At 34.3% G+C, this 27,329-nt stretch overlaps 2 protein-coding genes across 7 annotated transcripts in view; one reads left to right on the forward strand and one right to left on the reverse strand.

Annotated features, from left to right (window-relative positions):
• LOC150092766 (troponin I 4-like) overlaps positions 1–10,776 on the forward strand; it is a 65,516-nt gene extending 54,740 nt beyond the window's left edge. Inside the window, exons 9-12 of one of the 2 annotated variants that reach the window (XM_090414378.1) lie at positions 2,012–2,055; positions 3,108–3,149; positions 3,568–3,673; positions 7,481–7,802. In XM_090414378.1, the coding sequence (XP_090270504.1) occupies positions 2,012–2,055; positions 3,108–3,149; positions 3,568–3,673; positions 7,481–7,516 (228 nt within the window). In that variant the 3' untranslated portion in view covers positions 7,517–7,802. Of the gene's footprint in view, positions 1–2,011; positions 2,056–3,107; positions 3,150–3,567; positions 3,674–7,480; positions 7,803–10,585 lie in introns of those variants that run through there. The other variant, XM_090414377.1, reaches the window with a different exon arrangement.
• A 2,629-nt stretch (positions 10,777–13,405) lies between these two features.
• On the reverse strand, positions 13,406–26,800 carry LOC150092767 (uncharacterized). Of its 5 annotated transcripts, XM_090414484.1 has the most exons (5): positions 23,073–23,114; positions 22,759–22,846; positions 21,195–21,331; positions 17,286–17,495; positions 13,406–13,763 (listed from the first exon to the last, which is right to left on the reverse strand). In XM_090414484.1, the coding sequence occupies exons 2-5, from the start codon at positions 22,798–22,800 to the stop codon at positions 13,550–13,552; spliced, it is 603 nt and encodes a 200-aa protein (XP_090270610.1). In that variant the 5' UTR covers positions 22,801–22,846; positions 23,073–23,114; the 3' UTR covers positions 13,406–13,549. The 5 variants fall into 5 exon arrangements, with proteins under 5 accessions (XP_090270610.1, XP_090270612.1, XP_090270607.1 ...); XM_090414486.1 differs by lacking the exons at positions 22,759–22,846; positions 23,073–23,114 and adding an exon at positions 26,713–26,800 and having other exon boundaries at positions 17,286–17,441; XM_090414481.1 differs by lacking the exons at positions 22,759–22,846; positions 23,073–23,114 and adding an exon at positions 26,713–26,772.
• Positions 26,801–27,329: the final 529 nt, after the last annotated feature.

The raw sequence follows: 27,329 nt of genomic DNA on the forward strand, positions 1-27,329 counted from the left end.
AGGCCTGCACTTTATTGAGGGAAGATGAGAGGAGCCTCCTGTCTTTAGAAATGAAAACTTACAGAAGACTTTTGAGAATTCCCTATACCGCTCACAAAAGCGTTCTTCCAATAGCGCCTCCGTAGCGCAATTGGAAGAACGACGGTACATTGCGCCCTTCGATTGGAATAGGCCTAAGTTCGATTCTCGTCGCGACGGGAGGGATCTTTATCTGGTCGATTTCAATCGATGGTGAGTTAGCCGATCTCATACGGAGGTAGCAGGGTTTTTTCTCCCGGAAGCTCGGGTTTTTCATCCCGCATACATACAAATCGGCCCTTCAGAACACACGCAATTTACAGACAAAAATTACTAGTTGTGGTGGTGTTGGAGGTGGGCGGTAGATGGCGTTGATTCGTAGTAGAGGTAAGATGTAGAGACAGTTGAAGATGTCCTCCCGCGATGAGTCTTCGGACTCCTTGGAGGTATCAGGAATAATAATAATAATAATAATAATAAAACTAATGAAAATGTCCAAAAACTGATTGACTCAATAGATGGGAGAAAAAGCGAAACTATTCTGACAGTCATCAGAAGAAGACAGATGAAATGGTTCGGACATGTGGAGAGGGCTAATGGCATTCCAAAGCAAACCCTAGAAGTAATTGTTCCGGGATCAAGGGTTAGGGCCGACCTCGATTAAAATGGACTGATAACATAAAAAAATGGACAAATTCTCTCTTTCTCAACTGACATCAAGAACAAGAGACCGAGATGATTGGCGGAGGCTAACAAAGAATATCACCTACCAGCCATGAGTGACCCAACGGTCCATTGAGGACTACGGGAGAAAAAGAAACAATTAAAATTTAAACGTAAAATGCAAATATTAAGTCGAAAGTATAAAGTTAGCTTATCAAAAGTAATAAAGTCCATATTTTAATTCAATTGAAAATGCCAATTGTTTGTTAGAACTCTTTTCAGCTCAATCGCGATTTAAAAAAAAAAAAAAAAATCTAAGATACATATTTGAATACCAGAGGACGTATTTTAAATGAATACACATGTCAGAGCTAATACTTAGTGCTAGCTTGATCTCAACAGAACAACAAAATGTTGTTATATTACAGTAAGTGTTCCATTTTCAATTAAAAACTATCATCCCGAGGATTACCGAACCGAGTTGAAAATGTGGAACATTTTCAATTAAAACCCTACATTACCTAATCATCTTAAAATCTAAACCCTACATTATCTTCCCGGATTTTACTGCAGTGATAAACTAGTAGCGAAGGATTCCCTCTAAAAATCATAACAGCAAAGAAATATTCTGAATTTTTATTAAAAAAAAAGAAGCAAATATACTGCACATATTGTCACTTATAACATTGAAATATAAAATAAATATTAATCGAAAAAAATTGTAGTAAACTACATTAATAAAAGAGTGCTAAGAAGATGTCAATCTTCTAAAATCTTAATTCACCCACAAAAAACTAGTCTAGATCCTCTTCCACTCTTCCTGAAGAATAAAAGTCCTTACGTTGTAATAACCTGTCATTAGTTTAGGTGTCCTAAAAATAGCTTCATAATATGCTGATAATCCAATTTATTTAATATTTTTTTATTAAATTTTTTTTAGTATTATAATTCAGGCCAAATTCACCCCTTACCTAGAGATTCTGAACTGGTCTAAAACTAGAACTGATTAGCCGTATTTTATAGAAAGCTAAGATAGATAAGGGGTTTTAGAAAAAATATATATATTCATATGAAATGAAAGAAAACATTTTTAATATATGTACTGTAATTTAGTGTCAAGATTTAATCCTTCTTCCATTTTCACCTCTTTTGGAGCCATAAGACTTTAGTTTTGAATTATAGATTACTCTATTGTAATTTTTAAAGAAACAACGCGAAACATTTAAACAAATTATGAAGAATTTAAGTATCTTAATAGGTATAAAAAAGGTGGTTTGGCTGTAGAGTAAGGAATAAGTAGATAACGTTTGCATACTTAATTTCTTTACAGATTAACGAACTTACCATCCAGGTGAATGATCTTCGAGGAAAGTTGTAAGTATCGAATTCCATTGTTTTTTTTTTCTTAATTTTTGCGATTTCTTATGATAGTTAACATAAATGTGTTTTGCGAATTATTTTAGATTTCGCATTTCGCCAAAGTAACTAAGTTATGAAATGGGTGTATTACATCTGTTAAGAACTAGAATTCTGACAGGTTAATTAGGGATATGGCGACAATAAGAACCACGTTTGGAAGCATCTAGGTTCTAATCCTTTTAAGCAAGCGAGAAACATTTATGAAGGATCTTTGGCTGAGCCCAAGGTCTCATAAGATGGTAGTCGAGTTCCCCTTGGAAAAATCGGACAGAGAACGCACTCAGCTAACTGACCTAATACATTGGCTGATAGGCTTAATTGCTTCTACTGTTTCTGACAGACTCAATCCCGTTTCAAGTCGTTTTCATGACGGTGAAATATGTTTAGGATGATTTGAATTTCAATCCTGTTCAAGACGTGAAGGAACCTTCGTGAGGGCTTTTCATTTGAAGATGGGCGAGTCACTTTCATGCAAAGTGTCAGAGTTCTTTCCACGAAACTCAGATCACTCTCGCAGTGTGACAAACAAATCAGTCAATGATACATGCAGTTATCCAATATAAGTATTTCCTTATTAGTATTTACTGCAGCACACAAAAATGGGGAATTCTTATCCGACCACACCAGAGTTAATTCAGTTGCATTTTTTCAAGAACATTTCGCAAAGTAACAAAATTAAGAAAAAATAATTAAAAATATCGAAGTTACTAATTAATGTTATTAGCCAGTGATACCAAAGGTATTTAAATGAACATTAAAAAACAGAAAACATTTAAACAGAACAGAGAAAAGTGAAAGAATGGAAAAAAAGCTCGGCAGATGGATGTCCATAAAAATAGTAGTGACGTAGGCAAAAACTGAATGTGATTGAATATTCCAGATATTAGAAATGTTCGTACATGCCATTATAAAAGTCGCTAATTAGTATTTTCATAAATTTAACAAAGTTATTAGAAATAATTTAAAAAAAGGCTATATTGTATATATATTTTTTCTGTTTATTGCAGTGTTAAACCAACTCTCAAGAAAGTATCGAAATATGAAGGAAGGTGAGTACTAATTTTGAATATAGCTGATACACAAGCCATTTAATACCACAGCTTTTCACAATCTTTAATGGAGTCATGAATTTAATATACCCCGCCTTTCCAATATCATTTTTAATACTAATCACTACTGTTAAACCTGTTTCAACATGTTTTATTTGCATAGTTGTTCGATAGCAGATTTGCTAGGCCTACTGCTCCAACAAATGCCAATAATGGATTTAAAAATTTTCCATGTGTCAGTCATAAAACAAAAAAATCAGAAAAGAAATTGAGTTATCCTAATAGTATGGTCCCATTCCTTAATTTGCATGAGAGATCTGCATATTGCTTTGTCATTTATGTTCCCCGCTCAACGTCAACTCAATAATAAATCAATGTTTTCAAAATAACGTCAACTCTTCTGTTATGCCTTTTGCAGATTCGAGAAGCTAAAAATGATAGCCAAGAATACCGAGTTAGATTTTAGAGCCAATCTTAAATCTGTAAAAACTAATAAGTTCAAGTTAGAGGAAGAAGAAAAGGAGGTAAGTTTGTGTGTGTAAAGAGAGAAAGATTTCCAATAATTCCCCCCCTCTTTTTTTTTTCAGATGATTCTATACTATACTACTTATTGAGGTTAGAATAGCATGTCTATTGTAAGTTGCTTACGCTTAAAATTGCGAACAAATGTAATTTATTTAAATTGTATTGATTATTTTCATATGTTTACTTCTTTCGCTTTCTTATTCAATTTCCTATTCTTCGTTTTTCCGTATTCGCAATCCGGAGTGTACGAACTAAACTGATGTTTCGCCTGGATCCTTAAACGTCACAAGAAAAATCAGAAAATGAAAATATTTGGAGGAAAAAATAATGGAACTATGGCAGCCATTGTCAAACTAAAACTTAGTTCCAAGGGGAATATCGTATGGGATGACATGGAATTATAAATATTATAGTTCAACCATGTTGATGTTTATCGTATAGAAAACGGCTAAATTGGTTTCCTAAATTCATTTAGTTAGTCTTGAATACTGAAATCGGACCTTTTATATCTACGTCGTGATGGACAAGATTTCAAAGAAAAAAAATTCTCCAGTTCACTCACGCAATACATAATAGTGTTGTGTACGTACTCCATGGAGTCCATGCACAGCTCATCACGGGAGGTCCATTTCGAAAGCATTAATCAATACCTGGTCTACCATATTTAAATTTATGAGCGTTAGTTGTAGAAGTCTTGAAATGTTTTAACCAAGAGCAATGTGCAACCATTATTTGCATATCACCTTTCATATGTCTCCGATTATGCACACTCCAAATATATTCCATCTCGATTGATCTGGTTCTCTTTAAGGATCCCACACTAGCCTCAGTTTCAGTCTAATTCCTATTTAGCGACAGAATTTCATCCCGCGCATTTTGTATTGCTGCACACAGATAACCCCATTTTACGCGGGAGATGCGTTCCAAAAAATCAACGTAAAGTGAATGTCGTGTTAAACGGGGATACGGTTTTTTTTCCCGCGTTTTTTTTTTTTTTAACTGTCTTTATTAAATGTTTTCTTTTCTCATATTAGTGGTGCAAAATATATTGAAGCGAATAATTTTTATTCAAAATACAATGAAATAATTGTGTTTTGAATAAAAATTTAAAAGTTAATTTTCTTTAAGCTTTCAAAAAATGCAATTTATGAATTTAAAAAAAAAAGCTTTTCATCAAGATGACATTTTTCTTTTCAAAAGCTCACCAATTAATTCAGTAAATGCAAATGCTTTAAATTAAACCCCGTGTTTTTTAGGTTGATATAATTTTACAACTACTGCGTTAGATAATTTTACTATCTTCACTTTGTAGAATCATTCTGATATTTTATTGTTTGCATTTATTTAACGTTTGTGTTAGTATCACCTTCGCGTCCACGAGTTAGCATGCTAACTTAAGTGAATTCAAGTAAATAAACGAATGTTCTATAGATATAGCTTAAAAGATGATCGGTTTAGGAAAAATTCTTAGTTTCTGGATTCGATATATATCTATTAGACATATCTATTTTCCTTCCTGATAAGTTTGTTGTTTTGGACTTTTTATTCACGTGATCATTTCCCAGTTGTTTGTTGCATTGCAGAAACACAAGTTTTTACATATTTCTGCAATTTTATCGTTCAATCGAGTGGATCCTATCGTGCGTCTTTCATTTCTGTCCCCTTTACTTATTTTTATTATTGGTGTGACAGATCTGAAATTGGGATGTTTTTTCCTCGTACCAAGGGGTCGCCTTTCATAAACTTTCACCCCAAAGAATCTGCAACTAAATTAAATTTCGAAATCTCTTAAAATCTCCAGTATTTGTAAAAATTGGCTTATTTTTGTTTATACATCATCACAATTCTACCAAAGTGGGCATTTATTTCTCTCGATGATAACCTTCATACACAACTTCGCTTCTTATCTCCGCTTCTTAAACTTCAAAAGAAATATTTTAAATTAAGGGGATATAAAATCCACATTGTTTTAAAACCGAATAAGAAACTCAAAGATTGGAATCAGAGAGTTTCATGCCGAATATAGTAAACTATAAAGTATCGGCGATCACTAGCGTGAGCTGATGCAAGTGACCCTAGTACGTAGTACAATACCGGACAACTCGTTGCAAAGGTGGGGAAAGTTCAGATAGCTATTCTTAGGTATTTTCCATAATGTAAAAACACATTTCCTAGGAAATGTATGCTGTTATTACATTATGGAGGGAGGTCACTACCCAGACCGGTTTCAGCCTTTTTTTGAGGCTTCATCAGTGAGTAGCTAGACCAATAATACCAAAGTGTATAGCGAAAAGAACTTATATACTCTACTATACGAGTTTCCAAAGAGGTGCAACCATTAAGATACTTAAATATAAAGAGCTAATAAGCTTCATTTCGGCGATATAAACAATATTTTAAATTAAGGGGATATAAAATCCACATTGTTTTAAAACCGAATAAGAAACTCAAAGATTCAAAAGAAATATTTTCATTAAACATTATTCTGTATACTGTGTAACTTGCATGCAGCTCTCAATATTTGTAGAGAATCTAAACGCACACTTGTAAGGTTAGCAGAGGACCATTTACGTGTTTATATAAACGCTATTCACCAATAGGCGTTAATAAGGTCAAATAAAGGGATCGAGGTGACAGCCGAAGTTTATGAATTTGACGCTGTCCCACTATTCTGGTTTCTCTCCAGACTACCCCTGAAGTCCACCTGGAACATCGCAAAAGAAATAATGGACTGATGCCAAAAAGTAATTCCAAAAGGGTCATCGTAAGCATTGATGGAGTATTTCGCGAGCAATGGGCCTTATTCCAAGACTTTGATACTTGCGCTCTTTAACCTCCTTTCGTCAATGAGAACACTTTCTATAAAAACTAGAAATTTAGCCTTCTAATAGAGTCAAAAGTGACTCAGGATGAACTGTCACAGAGGGACAAACGACATTTAATTTTCATACCGGTTCTTATAATAAATATACTCTTAAGAGTCAAGCGATCGTTAATATAAATTTGAAGTATTCATTATCGTAAATTTTCTGATTCCAAGAAATGTTCTTTTTGGTTAATTTGGACTATTTTCTTTATTCCCGCAAAAAAACAGTGATATCAATTGCAAGATATTTCTTTTTAACACAAATATTAGAACAAAATTTACACCAGCCTCCACAACTGAAAGTCACCATTCTGGACACTTGTAGGCTCATAAAAAATTTATTCGTGTATACGTTCTAAGTATATAAACACACGACGATGGTATTTGCTATCTCAGTTGTCGAACTAGTTCAAGTGAAAACAAAACGGTTTTTCAATCAATATTTTATGATTCCCAGATCATTTTCTTTCTTGTGTCCTATGGAGTGTTATATTTCTATAGCTTTAATTATAACAAGAAATTTATCGTACACCCAATACGAGGATTTCTAGAATATTCTACAAAACAAATATATGGGTTCGTTAAGTTTATAACTTTCAGAAGGTGATACAAATAAAAAAAAATACAAACGAATGAAATAAATGCATGATTAATATAAGTTATAAGTAAGATGATACTAAACTATCCCAGAAATCTGTCTACAGTCTTAATTATTCAGTAGTGTTAGTCTTCGTAATCTCAGCGACTTTCTAGACTTCTGTTACGTTCTGATTTACCCTATCCCTCAAATCTTTTTTGTTGTTATCTATCTTAATAACATATTCACGTGTTCTTTCCTTTCTTCCCTTTATACGTGTCTTTCTTTCTTAAAATTTTAAAATGAAACTGTTAATAAAAGGAATCAATTGTTTTAATGTGTTATTCTCTTCGTTATCTGCAGACCAAAAAGCAGGCACCAGAATGGGCGAACAAGTGAGCTTTCAAGCTGGTACCACCTTCGTTTTGTGATGTCCTTCCATATGTGTTGTGGACTTTAACTTCTATGATTGTGTTTTTTCCCCCCTCTTACTTTTGTCCCCTTTCCTATCGTGAATGTTACGTGGAGGAAATCTGTCGACAGTTCTTACCCCTTAAATGGAATATGCCCGAAACAGGGATTTGTAACAAAAAAAAAAAAAGTAAATGGTTTATTTGAATTTATTATGTAACAGACTGCAATTAGAGCAGTGACATTTATTAAAGGCTTTTGCTTCTATGTCCAATTTCTTGGAATAAATATCTTAATGGCATACACTCATGCGATGGATATGAAACCACATTGTTTGAATGGGTCAATATGTAATATTTTTAAATATTCGCCGATAGAAAAACACACGCTCTCACACGCAATCCATGATATTTAGCATAATGAATACTAATTTAAAATATATCCCTTTTTAATTAAAAAGACAGAAAGGCAGAGTTGAATCTAAGAATATTTTGCAATATTATTTATTCTTACCTTTTTTTAAATTCAATTATTCAGTATGAGCCCTTCGAATTTAAATAATAGAACACAGTTTAAATATCCATTTTTCTACAGAAAATTATAACTGAACAATAAACAAATAATTCCTTTGATTTCGTTGTGATGAAATTAGTTTATATCGTTCATGTTCATCGTCACGTCAAAACAGATAAAAAAAATCGTAAAATTCAAGAGGAAGGTAGACCTAACATACAGCGCCATCTATAGGAAAAAAATAAGACTTTATATTAAGATTATATGCATATAAAAATCTAGCATTCTTTTTATATCTAGCATATAAAAATCGGCATGTTTACGGATAAAATTAGCCATTCAAAATTCGTGAAGGTTTAAGTAATCAAATTACTTAAACCTTCACTTTACTAGCAGACTATGAAAGATTCAAAACAGAAATTAATACACGAGAATTAGTTATTATTAAGAGATGTAGGGGAGTTGCCCCCATCACCACTTTCTGGGTAGAAGTTTCTTGCTGTGGCCTGACCAAATTTTGACCGCTTTTTAACTGATATTCACAAATAGAACCCACCTTCAGAAGACCTCGCACATGCAGTGGCTACATAAACAGTGTTTATTTACAGATAATTAATGTTAATAACCCTTAAAACGACAAACACTGACGGCAACTATGCTGCACGGGATGGTGGTCAAGATGAGTTCTTCTTTTGTATACAAAAAGATCACTATATAGAATCACTAACGCTACATAATCATATTTAATACGTTTTACTGCTTAGGAGAGTATTTTTCTCTCATCACAGAATAATTTCGGCGTTGCCCATAATAACCCAATTCAATTTGCATCCAGAAAAACGATCCACATCAAAAATTAAAACATTTCATCCAAACTAATCGAGATAAGATTGGCGTCGGTGGTATAGCGAAGAGACAAATGTTAAAGTAACAGAGTAATCTATTTTAACAAATATTAGAATGTAGGAATTTTTAGGTTATGGGATTTGTAGATTGATTTTTCTTAGAATCATAATGTGGGGCATATATATACTTATGGGATCGCTCTTGTTACATGTATGTCTCTGAACACTGAATCAGATAACTCACCTTAGTAACTAGTTTGACACTGAACAGACGTAAAAAACTTCACATTCACACAGTTTCACATATTTGAAGTGGTAAATGATCCCGGAAGAAAATAAGATTTTTTTTTTTTTTTTTTGTCAATTAGATTTTTTGTAATTTTTGTATATTTTGAATTTTTTTTTTTGTCCTGATCGAGATTATTTTTCAATCCTTTCCTTATTCATCAGATGGTTTTATTAAGTACAACAGAATGATCTAATAGGAATGACCAAAACGTTTATTGCAATAAAAAGCGATAAATTAATAACTTTACAAGGAAAATGTTCCAATGAGAGATATATAACACTCCGTTTTAAGGTCAAAAATGCGAATTCAATGGTTTGTAACCAATGTTTTAAATAAATAAAACATGGTTGATCCATCGAAAGTGAAGACAAGAACTTAAAAAAATTACTTCATCTTGAGTATTATAAAATGCTTTTTCCCCTCAGATTTCTTGTAATTAATTATTAAATTGAATATTTTAAAATCATTTTGCCATTGTATTTTACCAATTGAAGTATTTGAATTTGAGAATTCAAATATTAATTCAAATGTCGACGATTAACATGAAAGATTCAATCGTCGCTTAAAAATAGGAATGACCAAATTACAATTTTTAAAATTTAAAAAGTTATTACATTTTTAATAACATTAGGACGTATTAATAATCAACTATACATACAAACTTTTAAATCCCTTGACCTAAATACCGAAGTCATAATTTCATGATAAGGTAGTTAGTCGTATGCCCAGATATATATTTTTGTGTGTTCACCTGGACAGTTTGCCTGCCTGCGAAAGAAAAAACCCAAATTTTGGGAGTTAAGAAATGTTTCCAAGTCCGTACGAGAACTGGCTAAATCACCTTTCATTGAAAAGTTTCCAGAGAAAGGTTCTTATCATCCCAGACGGGGTTTGAACCCAGGGATTTTCAGCCATAGAGCTTCATCTAAACTGACTGAGCTATAAAGGCTCTTCAGAATATATAATATCATATTATGACAGTTGAGAGCTCCGAACTGGAAAGCCGTAATTCAATGCGCAATCAGGAACTGTCCATAGCCTTTAGTGCATAATATTAATACACAGATCTTAACAGTTATAAAGTATTGGGACAGTTATAAAAAGTAGCATTGTCATTTTGAACCATTCTGAATTCTACAATCGCTAAAATCAATATATTTAAATATCTTACGTAATTATGAAATAAAACTGGTTATTAATAATTCTCCCTATACAGAGTTCTCGTTTTATTAATCTAAGTATTGTAATCACTTCCATTTGGCATTCCATTAACTACTTAATAAAACCCTTTGCTGAATATATGTGAAAGCAATTTTTTGAGAAACTTTGTTTTTGAGAAGCCATTTTTGACTTTTCATGTCAATATTTTTATTATATTAAACATCATTAACTTTATCTCCTTAATAATAGAGACCAGAATGGGCTCTAGGAAAAGAAGGAGGTAAAAAGAAAGACGAAGAGGAATAAAGCGAGCAGCTGCAATTTGGCGAACTTTAAGTCTGTTAATGTTTTTTTGTTAATGCTTCTGTGTATAACCCAACTTGTGTAATATTTGTGGACAGAAATCTCAGAAAAAGCAATAAAATCTTATTATAATAAAATTGGAGTGAAATTCTTTTTTATTGACTTAAACTTGCAGTTCTATATATATATATATATATATATATATATATATATATATATATATATATATCCTTGAAATTCCACGGCTCTGTTTTTAAAATGATTTGGTTAACCAGTTATCCTCACACACCTATTTTTATCCAGGCCCTGCTCTGCATTTTTAGAGACTGCGCCACAGACCCTTTGATTTCTTCTTTTTGCAAACTGCGTGCGGCAGCTCGTTGACCAATAAGGGGACAGCCCACTTAATCGAGGTTTCCACCCACTCGGGGAATTACTCCAACTTCCAGTTCACAAAACATTTCTTCTACCGAATACCCTGATAATGAGTAGTGCAAGGACGCTCTTCCGGTGAACTGAGCATCCATCACTTCAAGACGTTTGTCATTAATTTAAATTCAACCTTTTTTTTTCAATTCAAATTATTTATAGTTGCCTAAGGTAAGATACTTGTTTACCTACTCAGTTTTGTACATGCGTGCCAGTCCTATTCTAATCAACGTGAAGATGGTGACAAGTATAACAAAAAGTTCAAAATGTTTTATAAGTAAAAAATTTTTACTTATTATAAAATAATAATAATAGGTAAGACTTCGATGTTGCCAGGAATTTTTTGAAGCTTTTCAGTTGAACACGAATTAGTCGATCTCAAAGGTGGCAGACATTCCCCCCCCCCCGGAAACCGGCGTTTCATCGAGCAGAACATAAACCACCGGAAAACGCACATCTACTGACATAGCAAATAACCGAACCTATGGTATCTCGAGACTGACGGCAGATATCTCGCCTAATGTTTCCACACCGTGGAGACCTAAACTCCAGATATTTACATAAAAGTAAATATTTTATAGGTCATAGTAATGTGTTCCAATTGCAATACAATAAATGGATGATGTTCGCCAATCAAGAGCAAACATTGGAACAAAGGTCATATATATATATATAGAACTGGTCGAAGACCAATATCGGTATTTAACTGTAAAGAGTTCTCGAAGCAATCTTGTGATTATTTATCAGGTAAGGGTCGTGACAACAATTGTTTTTAAGATTAGTCTCGGTAGATCAGTCGACTTCGACGAAACCTTTAGGTTACAAAAGGTCTGGGCGTAGAAACTTTATCATGGCTTTTCAGTTGAAGATTGACCTTAAAATGAATCAATGGGAATTTTGTACCATTCTTCCTGTGGCCATGTAATACGGTCCTGGACTGTTGTGGGGCGGACGTCCCTTCACCTCACCAGATGCTCCAGATCATCCCACAGCTGTCAATACGATAAGATAAAAGGCTCTGTGGAGGTCAATCAAGTGTGGTGTTCAAGTCGACAAACCACGCAGTCACGTATAGGGCAGTAAAGTAGGTGGGCTAAGGATCATTTCGTTTTTATTAATTAATATAATTATTAATTAATTATACAGTCATTTCCCAGCTAACAACAATCACACATATCCGTTGTATCACAGGGAAAGTTAGGATGTCTGATATTGGAGGTAAGTGACGTAAGGTCCAGTCAATGTTAATGATCGACATGAGCAAGGGACGTGATCTGAAAAACTTGTCTTTTTTTTTTAAATTCATGATTAGGGGATCATTTGAAGAGTGGTAGTATCCAGAAAAAGGTGGAGGATTGGGCGAAAACCGGAACGTTATCAAGATATACCTATCCATTATGGTTGATCAGATATGCCTCGTTCTTAGTGAATCTTTGCAGACGGGATAGATATGATCGAGCAGGAAAATACGCTGCCATACCACGTTGCCTTTCGAAGGTATTTTTGCAAACAGCAACTTTCAGAATACTCAGTACGTCTTTCAACGGTCTCTTACACACTTTTGAACATGACAGACCACTTCCATCTCGTACTGGGACCCATATGAACTATTAAGACGGTGGTTATATTTTCACTTGACAGCATCTTGTACAGAAGTACATGTAGTTCCTGTCTATTCGCCGAATGTGACAGTGGATACTGACAAAGTCAATGAAGCAAAAATCACTATTACTATTGTGATGTATGTAGCTCGGACATTCTTGTGTTGCATGTAACTGAAGTGCAAGCCTTTGTTTACACTGCTTTGATTCGATACTATTTTTAAAATCGGATTTACAAGTGGTTAATATATTTTTATTGCATTTTTACAGCGTGTCAAATTTCAATGAATATTCTATGCATTGAATTATAGTCGATCTAAATTTTAGTTAAATTTAGATCGACCGCGCAACGGAGAAGTACATAGTATTTGGTATAACAGCATACGATCGTAAAACAAAACAGAAAAAAAAAAAAAGAAGCGGTAGGATATCGAACCCTATCATTTGATCCACCGAAAACCTAGACATTGATCATGCTGGGTTTTAGGATTAACATAAAGTAAGTAAATCCGTGAGGCAAATATCTTAGTTACAGATGTTCAAAGGCAGCTTTATCAGTTTTTTGGAGCTTCTTGATTTTGTGGGATTAATAAATTCATCTTTTTTTTTTCTTTCTTTCCTTGATAGCATCTGGATCCAGGTATTTCCAATCAAAGGGCACCTGTTGCTCCGAAAGCGTTAGTTCGTATTGGTGGATATGTATTGCTTTTCACATACATAAATAATACAACAGTATATTCATTAATTTTATTCGTTTTAACCTTTAAACATGCCAAGAAAAAATGGGTAGTGTCACTATTTGCACAATTTACGGATTATATATATATAAAGACAATAAATTTACACAGTTTCTGTACAGAAAATGAGTTAACAAAATTCGTCACTTTGTATGTGTTCCAAGGGTTAATTTTGTTCGCATACTGAAGGTTCGCTCACGCAACTTTTCATTAAGCGTTTCATCATCATCCAAGGATTTCGGAACAGGAGACAAGGTACTGACGTTTAAATCACCTGGACTTTCTGAAGAAGAACAAGGTGCACTGCCTTCTTCCACCTTTTCTGTTTTTTTCTTGTCATTTTCTTCATCTTCAAACCTAAATGTTAAAACAAATATGGAAATAATCCGAGGAAACCATAAAGTTGTTTGGCACTCACATTCTTGTATGATGAAACCATTTCTCTCTCTCTCTCACACACACACACACACACACACACACACACACACACACACACAGAGTTCTTACCCTTTTCTAATATAGAATTTGCTGTCATTATGAAGGTTTCTTATTTTGCAACGACATACGATAATTACAATCATAATTGAAATTGCTCGACAAAAGTTTAGTAATTTATTATACAATGAATTCTGCTCCTCTGAAGAATTTCCAAACCAAGAATTGAAAATAATAAAAATACAGCCATACTAAATGGATACAATCTTAAAAACAACTCAAAAAATCAGTCACTTCCCCACACATCAACCTAACAAGAACAAGCCCATAGGATTCACATACCTTATGTCAAAAGGCATCTCAGAACGTCTTTCAAAAATTATGAAGAAATACCAACTTTGCTAGTACCTACAAACCAATCAACCAGATCTATAACTTGTTACCTTCTCCTAAAGACAAACTCTCGCCTCTGATGTTACCTGGCGTGTACGAGGTCCCATGCTCCTGTAAATTGTCTTACTATGGACAGACAGGTAGATCCATTAGCAAACGCATTTCGGAACATCAAGACCATATCCGTCTTATCAAACTGCAGAAATCTGGCCTCACTCAACACGGAGTTGAAAGCCCAAACCATAGGATCCATTGGGGAAAAGACCAAACTTCTACATAGATCTTTATATAAACATGAATGTTTATATAAAGAAAGTGCTGAAGCTCTACTTCACAGACCAAATCTAAACCGTATTTTACAAAATTCATGTAAAATAATCTTTTTTCCCCCCTCCGGATATATTTTTAACTTAATTCTATAACACGCTACTGCACTCACTCATATTGGGATTCCATTGTAATCACGCGCCCTAACTGTATGTTATTCCTAGTATTGTTTGAATTACTTTACTGAGGATGTCCCAAGATACTTGGGATGAAATATTTATTATTGTGATTATTGCGTGTGTTTGTTTAGTAAATAATCTCATAAAAATCAAATTATTATAGTGAAACAAAGCTGTTATTCCTACACGGCAAAACACAACAAGTGCGCATTTGGAAAAGTGCATCTAATAAAACACAACTGACCAAAAACAGAATGAAAAATGTTTATTTTTCTTCATATGAAACTTAATAGTACTACTGAAACAGGAGTGCCATTTAGGGAAATTTCTGACTCATTCATATCTGCAAAAAAAGGAAATTAAATCCACAATACCATCCCTTGTGTTTACAAATTGCACATCCTATCAAAGAACTGCTTCTTTTGAAACTAATACCTCTACCGAGACCCACTAAAGTGGGTGTAAAATAATCCTAATTACTGAAGAACGGCCTGGACTCTTCCACTTAATATTAGGGAATATACTGCTACTGACTAACCCACGAAAGACCTTAAAATTTTGAAGGATGCGAACTTAAGCTTTGCATAACATGTTGGCCATTGTAAAATATAAATTTATGAACTTATTCATTTGGAAACACTGACATTTAAATATCACAAAAGGATTGGAAATTATCAAAAATATTATAGCGATTAAACTTGTCTATATTTAAGAGAAAAAACACACACTCATCTGGGACTGGTGCCGCTGTAGTGTATTCATGAAGACGAGTCATTTAGCATTGGCTGTAAATGACCTAGGATGCGAGGAACTTTATAAAGGCTTTTCAGCTAAAGGCAAGTTAATCGGTCTCATATGGAGATAGAAGGATTTTCCTGCTACCTTTATATTTAAACAAACCTGGGACACGCGAAGTTGAGACATGATATAGTAATCTCTAACTTTAGCTGTTTCAGTCGTAATTTCAAACAGTACTGATAATCTGGAATCTAAATTAAGAAAGTAACCATTCAGGATGAGGCACAGAAATGGTGTATGTTCAGAAAGATTGGAGAATCGTGTCATAATCTGCGTATTCAATTGAATGCCATTTTAATCATAATCATGAATATGAGCTAACTGAAAATATTAAAATCCTACTAATCATAACTTTACGATATGATAGATTTAAAAAAATATGAAAGACTGCTCTTAATTTTATTGTTGGGAAACCCATCTACACCCTCTGTCCAAAAGGAAACCGAACTTTTCGAAAATAGAGGAAACTAATGGCGCCACCTGTTGTATTTTTGTTGTCGAAAGCGACAACCTTCATTAGTGTTGTGCCAACTGTTTATGACATTTGTTTCATTAGAAGCCGAGTTATAGTGCCAAGAGTGACAGTGTGTTTTGACGAACGTTCGGTAAATGAGTTTCAAACAGAGAGCTGCGATCGACTTTTGTGTTAAACTTGGTAAAAGTTTTACCGAAACGCATCAAATGCTTCAAAAAGCATACGGTGATGAATGCTTATCCGTACTCAAGTTTACGAGGGGTTTAAGCGATTTCAAAGTGGTCGTGAGACGCTTGAGGACGATGAAAATACGAGCCGTTCAAAAACTGGACTGAGCGATGTTAACACCCCAAAAAGTGCGTGATTTCATCAAAGAAAACACGAAATCGTCCGTGAGATTGATTGAAGATGAATTGGGGATTCCAAAATCAACTGTGCATAACATTTTGACCGAGAGTTTGGGCCTTCATAAATTGAATTCGCGATTTGTTCTCCACAAGTTAACCGATGAGCAAAAATGTATTCGAATTGAACACTGCAAGGACCTCATTAAAACCGCTCGTAAGGACTCAAACTTCCTTGAAACTATCGTTACTGGTGACGAAACGTGGTGTTTTGAGTATGAACCCGAAACAAAGTGCCAGAGTGCTGATCACCAGAAGAGGGGCATACGAAAGAAACGTTGCTTGGAGAAGTCAAAAGTAAAACAATGCTGATTTGTTTCTACGATTCCAAGGGCATTATCCACAAAGAATTCGTTTCACCTGGCCAAACGGTCAATGGTGAGTTTTATCTTGAAGTTTTGAAGCAATTGATAGCGAGAATTCGTCGCGTACTATATGAATATCGTGACGACCGACCGTTCGTCCGTCAAAACACACTGTCACTCTTGGCCCTATAACTCGGCTTCTAATGAAACAAATGTCATAAACAGTTCACACAACACTAATGAAGGTTGCGGCTTTTGACAACAAAAATTACAACAGGTGGCGTATCTGGACTGTTTTTGGACAGATCATCTTTTTGTATAAGATCATTTGGAATATTTTATCTTTTGTACTACAAAAACCGACAATATTTTCTTTCTCATCAATTTTGATAGTGAAATTTTCGTAAAAAGAATTTTTTTAAAACATGTATTATTGGCTTTATACAATATTAAGTTATGCCTCTTCATTGTATTATTCCTAAGAAAGAATTAACTTTTTCCACTATTATACTATTCATTTAAACAAAGCATCAAAACAATGACGAAATTAAATAACTTGAGACATTTTTTTTAAAGAATAAAGACTTATTTTTAATTTCAATGCAATAGAAAAAAAAACTTACATAAATTCAAGTCTGGGAGTTGCAGAAGTGGGATGAGTCTTTTCTTCATTTTCTTCCAGTTCCACTATCTCTTCAATTTTAAAAAATTGTTTAACTTTACGAAGTTTTGAAGATAACCACCCAGATGGCTTCGATTTACTTGGGCTTTCACAATATCTAAAGCGGTATGAAGTGAACAAATCATCGTCATCTTCCAAAATATCCTCGAATCTGACATCAAAATACACATGAATAAATAAATATTTATACAAATACCGCAAAATAATACTCCTTTCTTAATAATTCACGCAAAGAATAGGCTTCTGCGAAAGTTTAACATTAACTTATTAGATCAAGATAATTTCTTCCACTAATATGGAAAATGCATATAACTTAGTCCATGGTACTACTAAGTTATATGTATAGTAGAGTAACAGCCTTTCTTGGGCGGGATGCATATATTTTTTTTAAGGCAAAAAGATGCTGGTTGTTAGACCTATCGTTGATATTCTTCGAATCATCTTGGTATTTACTTACAACACAGACTAAGAAAAAAAATTCTGATGTCAAGAACACGCAAGTTTTCTCCCCCGCACACAAAAAGCCATCTCTATATAAATAATAGATGGGAGTTTTAGTGTATATTGAAATAATCTAGAAAGCGTCTGAGTGGACATTTGATTAGTAACATCTCTCCATTCAGGAAAATGGAGGTGTTCCTAATAAAATGACTACTCAGTGTACATTAACTTCTCGATAGCCACATTATTGAAACGCAAAGCATCTCGAGGAAAGGATTTATAATTAACGAACAATTAAGGGGCTATGAGGACGGGTATATCATGACTTAATTATGTGTGCTCTTCTAAACAAATAAATTTAAATGTTAATTTAAATAAGGCTAATAAATTTAAATATTAATCAATGACAGAAATGTCATTTTATGTTGTCTAAGAATAGGAAGCAAAATTTGTAGTTGATATTTGTAGCCAACTTCGAACTGTGATTTCAAATTGTGATTCCCACTGTGGCCATCTGAATAATCATGATTTCTGTTGATATTCGTAGCACGCACAGCTTATATTTTGTTACTGACGTAACGAAAGATATCAATTCACTGATTGGTTTACTTAAATGTGAAGAGAATTTTTTTAAACAATGTACTGTATTTTATAAAAAATAAATACTTATAAAATGTAAATAAAGAATTTACCTAGTATGCAGATTACTTCGTAGTATTCAAAACAATTCCAGTTTCAACATCTTCCAATATTGTCAAAATCTCCTTGCCATATTACAATAGAGGGAAGACAACTTAGTGAACTACAGTGTTACCGGTAGTTCCGGTCTTATTTGTCGCAAGAAAGATTTCACCATTTCCTTTTAACTTTAATAATACTCAGATCAGTGAATATTAGATTTCTTTTCCTGGGATTGAATGCACTATCCTTCACTAACACAAAATATTCGTGGCAACTAAGCCTCTAATAAACCTTGGTATCCTCCTCCGTTTAAAAGACACTTCCTACCTTCACAGCAGCTCCTATTATTATAAATTAAAAATTCACCTAATCTTAGAACTCTGTTCTCGCATTTGGAGTGGCGTATCAAAAAGGCTTGATATATATCGAATGCGGTCATCTCAATAGATGGAAACTCACCGACTCATTCTTAATGCAATCACGGTTTCTGATTTTTATTTTTTCTACAGGTATTTTCACGAGCATAGCTTAGAGGAAAGTGTCAGTCTCATCCCCCACCACACACTTTTGTTAAACATGTAAAAAGAGCAGTTACTGGTCAACATCCAAATAGACTAATAGTTCACCCTTAGACTTAAAGGAAAATGAAAATTTCGTTTGCTACAATCTCCAAGGACTGTAAACTCCATATAAGGAAACATTAACAGGTTCTTTCTCTTCGTAATCATTTTTCCAAAGGTACAAGTGAGCAGTAGGTTTTGTTACCGCAATTGTGTGTGTGGATACAGAAAATAGCTGGTCTTATTGTCGAATGGCTTAAGTCTATTTTGTCACAAAGCTGATGGTTTCAATCCTCGGATGTTTCCAAATGTTTCTTTCATCAACCACTGTGATATAGTCCGACCACAGAGGTGAGCTCTCGTTGGCAGACTGCCAAGAAGAGTCAATTCATATTGACTCTTCTTGGCAGGGGAGAAGGGGAGAAAGAATAAGACGATGTATGAATTAGTCACTAACACGCGAAATCACGTGTTTTATACGTGATTTCCAACTGTTATACAAAATAGTTACCACTTTAAAAACTACAATGATCACAAAAGAGAAGTTAATTTTCCGAAGTGTAATAATAAACAACTCATCCCACAATATGGATTGATTACCCTATTATCTGAATGGATTCTCAATCTTTCGACATCCCCAGAAGTGTCGAAGGGTCTCGTATCTGTGGGCGTACTATACTACCATAACTTCAATGGAATGGGGAAAAAATGGTTTTGTGACCATTTCTGAGATAACTGACTTCAAAGGTTATTTAGTTTCAAGAGCAATATTCTTGGGGATGATCTGACTCACCATTATAAGCATGATTTGTTATAAAGTCAACTTTTGGTGAATGTGATTTCTATTTCTTTTTAAAGTAATTCACATCCTTACAGCCTCCATTTAAAAATATTTTCAGTAATAATCATATTCAAGATAAAAAAGGCCTGCGTATCCTCGTGGTAACTTCCATAACGCTAGGTCTACAAAAGAAAGACCATTGTAGGTTCGATTTTTATCACCAGCCGAGGAATTCTTTTCTAGATCAGTTTACAACCAAATGCAGACTTTGTCATTTTATTGCGAAGGCGTAGGGCGTCTCCACCAGGAAGAGTTAAATCGCACAACTCGATATAAATCGACGGAGCGTGCGCACACACAGGAATACATACGAGTTGTGTGTAAAAAAAAAAAAACAGGAAAGATTACACTCAAAAGATTATACACGCAAGGAGATACAGGACAAGATTCAAGTCTCCCTTCTAACTTGTAACTTTGGCAGCCGAAAAAAAAAAAAATACAGACATTCTACGTGTATTAAATAAGTTTCAGCTGGCAGAGGATTGCGTCGAATTGGTCGACACCGGGAGGTCAGCATTGGTAAGGGTGTGTGTTCCGCAGTTTACCTTTCTTGGAGGAGATGGACACCTAAACTTCCCGAAAGTAAAATTTTTACTGCCCTTATGTGATCGGCTAACTTCTCTTAACATAAGAAACCCTTAGAATGGTTGCTTGCATCCTAGATTGGACTGAACTCTGATCTTTTCAATCAGAAATAGCATGATCGCTTTCCTCTGGGATACAAGCCATGGTGCAGAAAACCTCTTCCCGCCTATAAAACTGTAGATGGACAGCTACAGATACGGCGTCAAACAATCAGTATGGATGGATTCCTCGTGCATGGCTCCTATCGCTCGTTTTGGCCAATGGAAGTGGTATCCCCCCCCCCCATCTTATTGGTCAGAATTAAATCCGCTGTTGACTAATGTATAATTGGCCAACAGCGGATTTAATATAAGATATAATTTAATATATAAGAGCCAACTACGTTTACTCTGCAGTGCGACATCTCTTCTCACAAGAAGAGAAAGTCTATCAGGACGAAAACGCATCTATCACGGGATTCAACTCAGTAAGGAATTGGTAAAGAAACAAGGAGGATATCATCCTGGATCTTATTACCGCAGTACATTTGTAGAATGTTCTTGTGCTGAAAAGTGGAAATACTGCACACCCTTTTCGGCAACTGTGGGATGCTTGCAGATATCACGGTTACCCACAAACAAACATACTTTAAATAACTCGTGTGGCACGGCAGGTACAGCTGTACTCGCAAAATATGGTCCAATATGATATTTGGCAACATTCATCTGAGAATGTACCTTTCAGGTCATTTCTAAATACTTACTTGAAATTCAGCGCATCCTCTGCTACTTGAGAAATGGATTCAGTTTTTTTGGAAGGCATCTCGATGTCATTTTCCTCCTTGAGGTTTTCATATTTGGACATTCCACCACCACCGTTGGAACACACCTCCACATTCACCTAAAAGGGATCGACAAAAGTTTAATATAACACAAACAGCTTTATCTAACTAGCTAAAGAGAAATAACTGAATAATAATAATGTATCCACAACTATAAACATTATCTTAGTGTAAAGGTAGTTAACATTTATCGGATAGTGTGCACTGTCACTGTATAAAAGCTACATTCTGAAAGATATTTTGCAACTCGCAATTTTTAATACTTAAATTATAGGCTTATGTTTTAGGAATGAAGGTTTTAGTTCTTATTCGTAAACAGAAATAACTTAAATGTTCCATTTAAAATGGCATTCACGAATAAAGGTCACAAAGATAGTGCAAGTGATTCGCATTTAATACCATTAAATGATCACGGCACTGCCCTTAATGGTTCGTGCCCCTTTAGGAAGACTGGCTAGTTTGGATAACAATTAGATTATTTGGCTCTTCTCCCTACTTAAAATCAGTAAAAGTTGTCATTAATAGTCGGCATCTTCGATGTTTTCCACCCATTGGTTGAAAAAAAAAAATGTTCACAGAGTTAAAATTAGGTCTTATTTTGAAAAAAAAAAAAAAGTCAATAGATGGTTAATATTTCCACTATCAAAATTTGACATTATTTTACGCTGCATTCTTTTATACAGTAAACCTCGGTTATACAACGTATCCCCCCCCCCCATATATTGAATTTGGTACAAATATTGTTCAAGTATTTGCAGCCTTTTGAATGCATGATCACAATGTTTTCAACGTTCCATGCTATCAGTGGTAATATCAAATAGAATAACGTAGTATAAAAATGAAGAGCTATAAATGCCATTAATCATTACTCAGTTATCAAAATAAAAAAATAGTACAGTAATTTGATCAAATGTTTACCAATGTCAAAACAACAGGGATCTTTCTATAAAGAATGATTATACGTCTTTGATCAACGATCCAAATGGTATCTCACAAAACAAGACTCCCTTGTATATAACCACTAGTATCGATATTATTCTGTATAATATAGACGTGTGTGTCAGCAACTGGCTGTTCAGTTTATGAACAGTTCATTTTAGTTTGATATCCTTGATTTCATGAAGCGTTTGAGTTCCCCCCCCCCCACCTCTCAATGATGAAATGGATATGAAGGATGATTTTGCAGATTTCCAGCTTTACGAGATATTATGAATGTAGCTCAATGTCGAAATTAAAAGCATGACTATCCCGTAATGTAGTTCATGGAAGGGGAACTCCCCCCCCCTCTCATAACTTGCATTCGATGATGACCGTTCTAGACAACATGCTTCCCTTTCTGCATGAAATAGAATGTAAGTAACTAGTGAAATACCGTGCCATTTAGAATGCCTATAGACATAGCTCCCATCATAGATAGCTAACACCAAGACGTTTACTGCTGTATTACTGTTATCAAAGTCATGTTTTCTTATTAATTGTAACCCACCGTATCATCCAGATCGGGACTTCTGCAGGTTTGATTCTTCATAATGATTGGGCGTCTCAAATTTCACAGATCATATGCATAGGAATTTCTAACAAAAATGCAATAAAATAAACAAAGAATTTATTACAATTATTAAAAGGCATTAGGTGCACGTTAAGTGTACTTTATTTACAGATTAGGTATTATTTAATTACCGTTTTCATTCTCAGTTTAGCATTTTTGGAGGGGGAGGCAATTGTTAATATAAACTACTAGTGCAAATATCGTGTATAAATTAATTCTTTATTCTATAAATAAATTAATCAAATTCTTACTTTAGATTTACAGCTTTGGTGTTGAAGTAAGGCTGTTTCCATCGAACATTGTTCTAAAAATGAAACACAAATCCATATCGAGTATTCAACGATGACGTCATTAAATAATCAACAACTTAACGTGGTTGTTACCCAAGAATCACGAGTTCTAACAATTGAATCTCCAATGGAATGTGCATTGATCAGCCTTTCCTCATTGTGTTTAGCGTCAAAATAATAATAAAACTTCATGTATGTGTACAATATGAATTAAGAACTGGAAGCTGTTTTGAATATTATCACGCGTTTCTATAAACGTGGGGAAATCAACAGGGATGATTTTATTGTATGTTATTGTTGTTATTGTATGTTATCAAAACGATTAAATAGTGTGGATGTAGTTTCGACTACGTTCACAGAACAAAATTAAATTCTGGGGGGGGGGGGATGCTTATTCCAAAACACCAGACGATATGCGGAGAAGAAAATAACAGCCAAGAATCTTCACCCAAGCTCGCTAATTTATTCCTATTATTATTTTTAAATCCACTACTTGGATTTCAAATAATCTGGCTTAATTTCCTTGGTATCTTCTTTATTATTATTATTTTTTAAATAGAATGTAAACCAAAACATCAATAGAAACTAATGAGAGCCTATAATGAAGTATTTTATTAGGTTTTTTTAATTATCATATAAATATTATCATGGTAATCAGATGTAATATTAAAAAACAGGACAATTTCAAAATATTAAAATTTTGAGAGATCGTTTACCCTTCTTGTCGCTGTTACACTAACGGTGAGTAGTCAATGCACTTGAATTAACAAAGCGAAGTCCATCAGTGTCAATGGATTCTATTTGATGATGCAAGCCGTGCAGGTGCGTGTTTGTCGTACGTGACAAACTCTACACTGCACTGTGCGAAACAAAGGGGAGTTCAAAGAGGGAATGAGACAACAGCCTGCGATATTTTGAGAAAGGATACTGCCGACCGAATTTAAGTTGGGAAAAAAAAAAAAAAAACCGCATTTAAAATTAAGCTGATTAAAACTCCAAAACCAATGTCGCATTTCTTCATCATTCTTAAGTTAGGGGGGGGGGGATACCGAGTCCTTAATACTCTTATTATGCAAAAAATAGCAATTCGTTTAATGGATTTATTAAATTGATCGTGGCAACTTTTCATCCTTTTCTTTCATACTATCACCCTCTGTTCTTTGGAGCAACCTTCCCCAATACCATTTCTCCCGATGACGACCACAACCTCCACATCTTTAAGACGCTCATAACCTTTCTCCCTGATTACGTGTCCACGCGTAGCATTAGTGTTACAGGTTTTGTAACCTTGGGTTTGCGTAGTTAATATCTATATTAAAAATATGTATGAGATCCGTTCCCCACTGTACCGTCATATTTTTCACCTGTTAGTGTTGTCGTAGGTTTTCTCATTGACCACACTGCTTTTTACGAAAACGATGTCATGGATACAATTCAAAATTTATTGCTACCACCGCATTTGTGACTATTACCATTAGATGACAACATTTGTTTTTATTTTCACAACTACGGCATTGTCCCTGTCAATGATTTATTTTTCTCTATGATGTGTAGTTGGAGATAAATCTTAAGCATTTTTACAGTGCTTTTTTTTTTTTTTTTTTTTTTTTTTACCATTTCCAGAATAAAAATATCGCACACCAATCATCTCTCCTGGCCAGCAATACCCTTTCCCCACTACACAGGACGGTTCCATAAGATTTCTATTCAGCTTCGAATTTTCTTTATTCTACATAGGGTGCAGTCGTCTGTTTAGAGAAAATGGAGCACAGCGGGACTGTCTGCTGCTGTGCTTCAGACAAACGAGAATACGATACACAGGTGTTGCCTTGTAGATCGGATATGAACTCTGTGACATCTGTTCGACTGTAGTTGTTGGCCTCAAATATCGGCTAATATGTGCTTCCCATCGAAAAAAAAAAACATTAGCTGATATTTGCGGATACTTGTTTTGCGTCTATGAATAGCGAAAAGGCCTAGATTCGAATCCCGTCCTGAACGTTTGTAAGGACTTTTCAGCTGAAGGTGAGTTAACGTCTTAAGGGACTAGAATAGTTTTTATCTTTCCACGGCGAAACAGACAAGCCAGCCTGAGAACATACGCAGTTGACAGCATACTGTATTGCGTTCTTAGCTTCTTCAGCTTATAAGTCCAAAGAAAGAAACAAATCCACTCATCCGACTCAAACCAACTTGAATGCATAACATTACATATCACTTTGTGATAGCCGCGTGGCAATGAAATATCATGAAGCAGTCAACATTCATCCAGGCAATGTTCCTAAATAAAGTAGCCAGAAACTGTATTTATGCGAACTAACTAGTATAGGATAAAGCCAGCAAAAAGTCCCACTCAAACACTGATGTTTTGTTGTAAGCCTCCCTACCGGCCGATGTGGATGAAATAGTGAGACCAAATTGCACTTCTTATCCATGTTATTCAATGGGTGTTACAGAATCGTATCCAGATTTAGCTGGACGTCGTGACCGGTTCACACAAAGATGTATTGTATTACCTTATGATAATAATCTTTATGGCTATTCATGATCTTCAGTATTATTGGGGATCTTCCAGCTATTGTTTCTCATTAGCAGATAACTTAGTGCATTTCCAATGTACATGAAGTGAACTAAAGCAGCTGACTCTTACGAAGAACGACTAATGACGCCCCCTTCACCCTCCCAGTGACTATATTTTTACAGATGGCGCACGAAAATGGTGCAGCTGTCAGGCACACACAAGAGACTTAACTGTGCTTTATTTTTGATAGGATACATTATCATTACTGCAATGTTTATGAAAATACGTAATTTGTTTCGTCTTACGACATTTCTTTTTTATGTAACCGTACATTTATTAATACAATACAAGTATCCCAAACATGAGCGATAGTGGAGCAATCATAACTTAAAAAATATAAAAAACAAAACTTAGGTTGATCTCTTTTCTGATAGTAATAACGTCAAAGCGAATGTATAATTTTCGGAGTATTTGATCTATAATAGACATTGTTTTCTAATTATATATTTGATTTATGAAAAATCCCTTGGTAAAAGAAAATGGATTTTTATTTTTGTTAAGTACAAATAATCTAAATAAAGGGCATTTACGTGAAAAAAAATTGAAGCAGGTTTTTTTTTTTTATTTATTTTTTTTACTCATCGGAAACTAATAGTGGTACAGCCTCAAACTGATTAAAAAATAAAATGGTCTAAATGACAGCTAATTCACGCACTTCTTGTACATTCAATTTCAATGTGTTACAGAATACAGGCTTCACTATTGTCCCAAAGGTTCGTTTGTTTAAAATGTTTCTAATTTGTTTAAAATGTCAAAGCATTTCTACCTACACAACGGAAGATCATTCTCAGTCTATTCGGTTATGTAAAACCATTGGTATGTACATTGATGTTAATATCGCCGCCCCCACTTTTTTAAAAAACGGAAATCCCATTCAACTATATAATATTTTGCGGAGTAGTTCCTATTACATGAACTAAGACTAATCTAGTTTAATTGATTAAACTACTAATATCTATATTAGTAGCATGGTTGAACTATTCTTCGTTACAACATAGTTTTACAAGTTCATATACTTACATAAAGCAGCTCCAAGTCATACAATAAGACACTTGTATTTACCATTTAAGCAAATTCCGAGCGACAGTAGCCAGTTACAGAAGCACTATAAACCGCAGGTGGCTTGATATTAAACTGAATGCTTGTATGTATAGGTAGTGCTCAAAGAAAAATAAGTTATTGCATGACAATCACGCACGTGATTATATGACATCGACTGGCTGTGAACTTTCGTTCCTGTAACAGTAGATCTTTCAATAAACCGCTACATTTATTCAGATTCCTTATAAATAACAACCACAACTCTTAGTTCCAATACGGAAGAGTTGTAATCTGTTGTCAGATATAAACACCTGTGGTTTTTGCATAATATGTCGAACTTGCACTTTCCAGTGATGAAGCGTATCTTTATAAGCACTGTTAAATAATCCACATACTTTTTCTAATCTAAATAATTATTTTGAGATTTTTTTTTTGTTGTTGTTGATTCATCCGCTTTAATAGTAGGCATCTTTTTTTTTAGTTAATTGGAAAAATTATTCAACGATCTACAAACATGGATCCCATCCATTTGTTGATAATTTTATTCGAGCATGTTGACATCATCGCAAAACGTGATATGTGGATTTTAGGAGTAA

Source organism: Typopeltis vanoorti, chromosome 25 (assembly GCF_054136105.1).
Source record: "Typopeltis vanoorti isolate ZY-2024b chromosome 25, IOZ_Tvanoo_1.0, whole genome shotgun sequence".
Classification (NCBI taxonomy): Eukaryota; Metazoa; Arthropoda; class Arachnida; order Uropygi; family Thelyphonidae; genus Typopeltis; species Typopeltis vanoorti.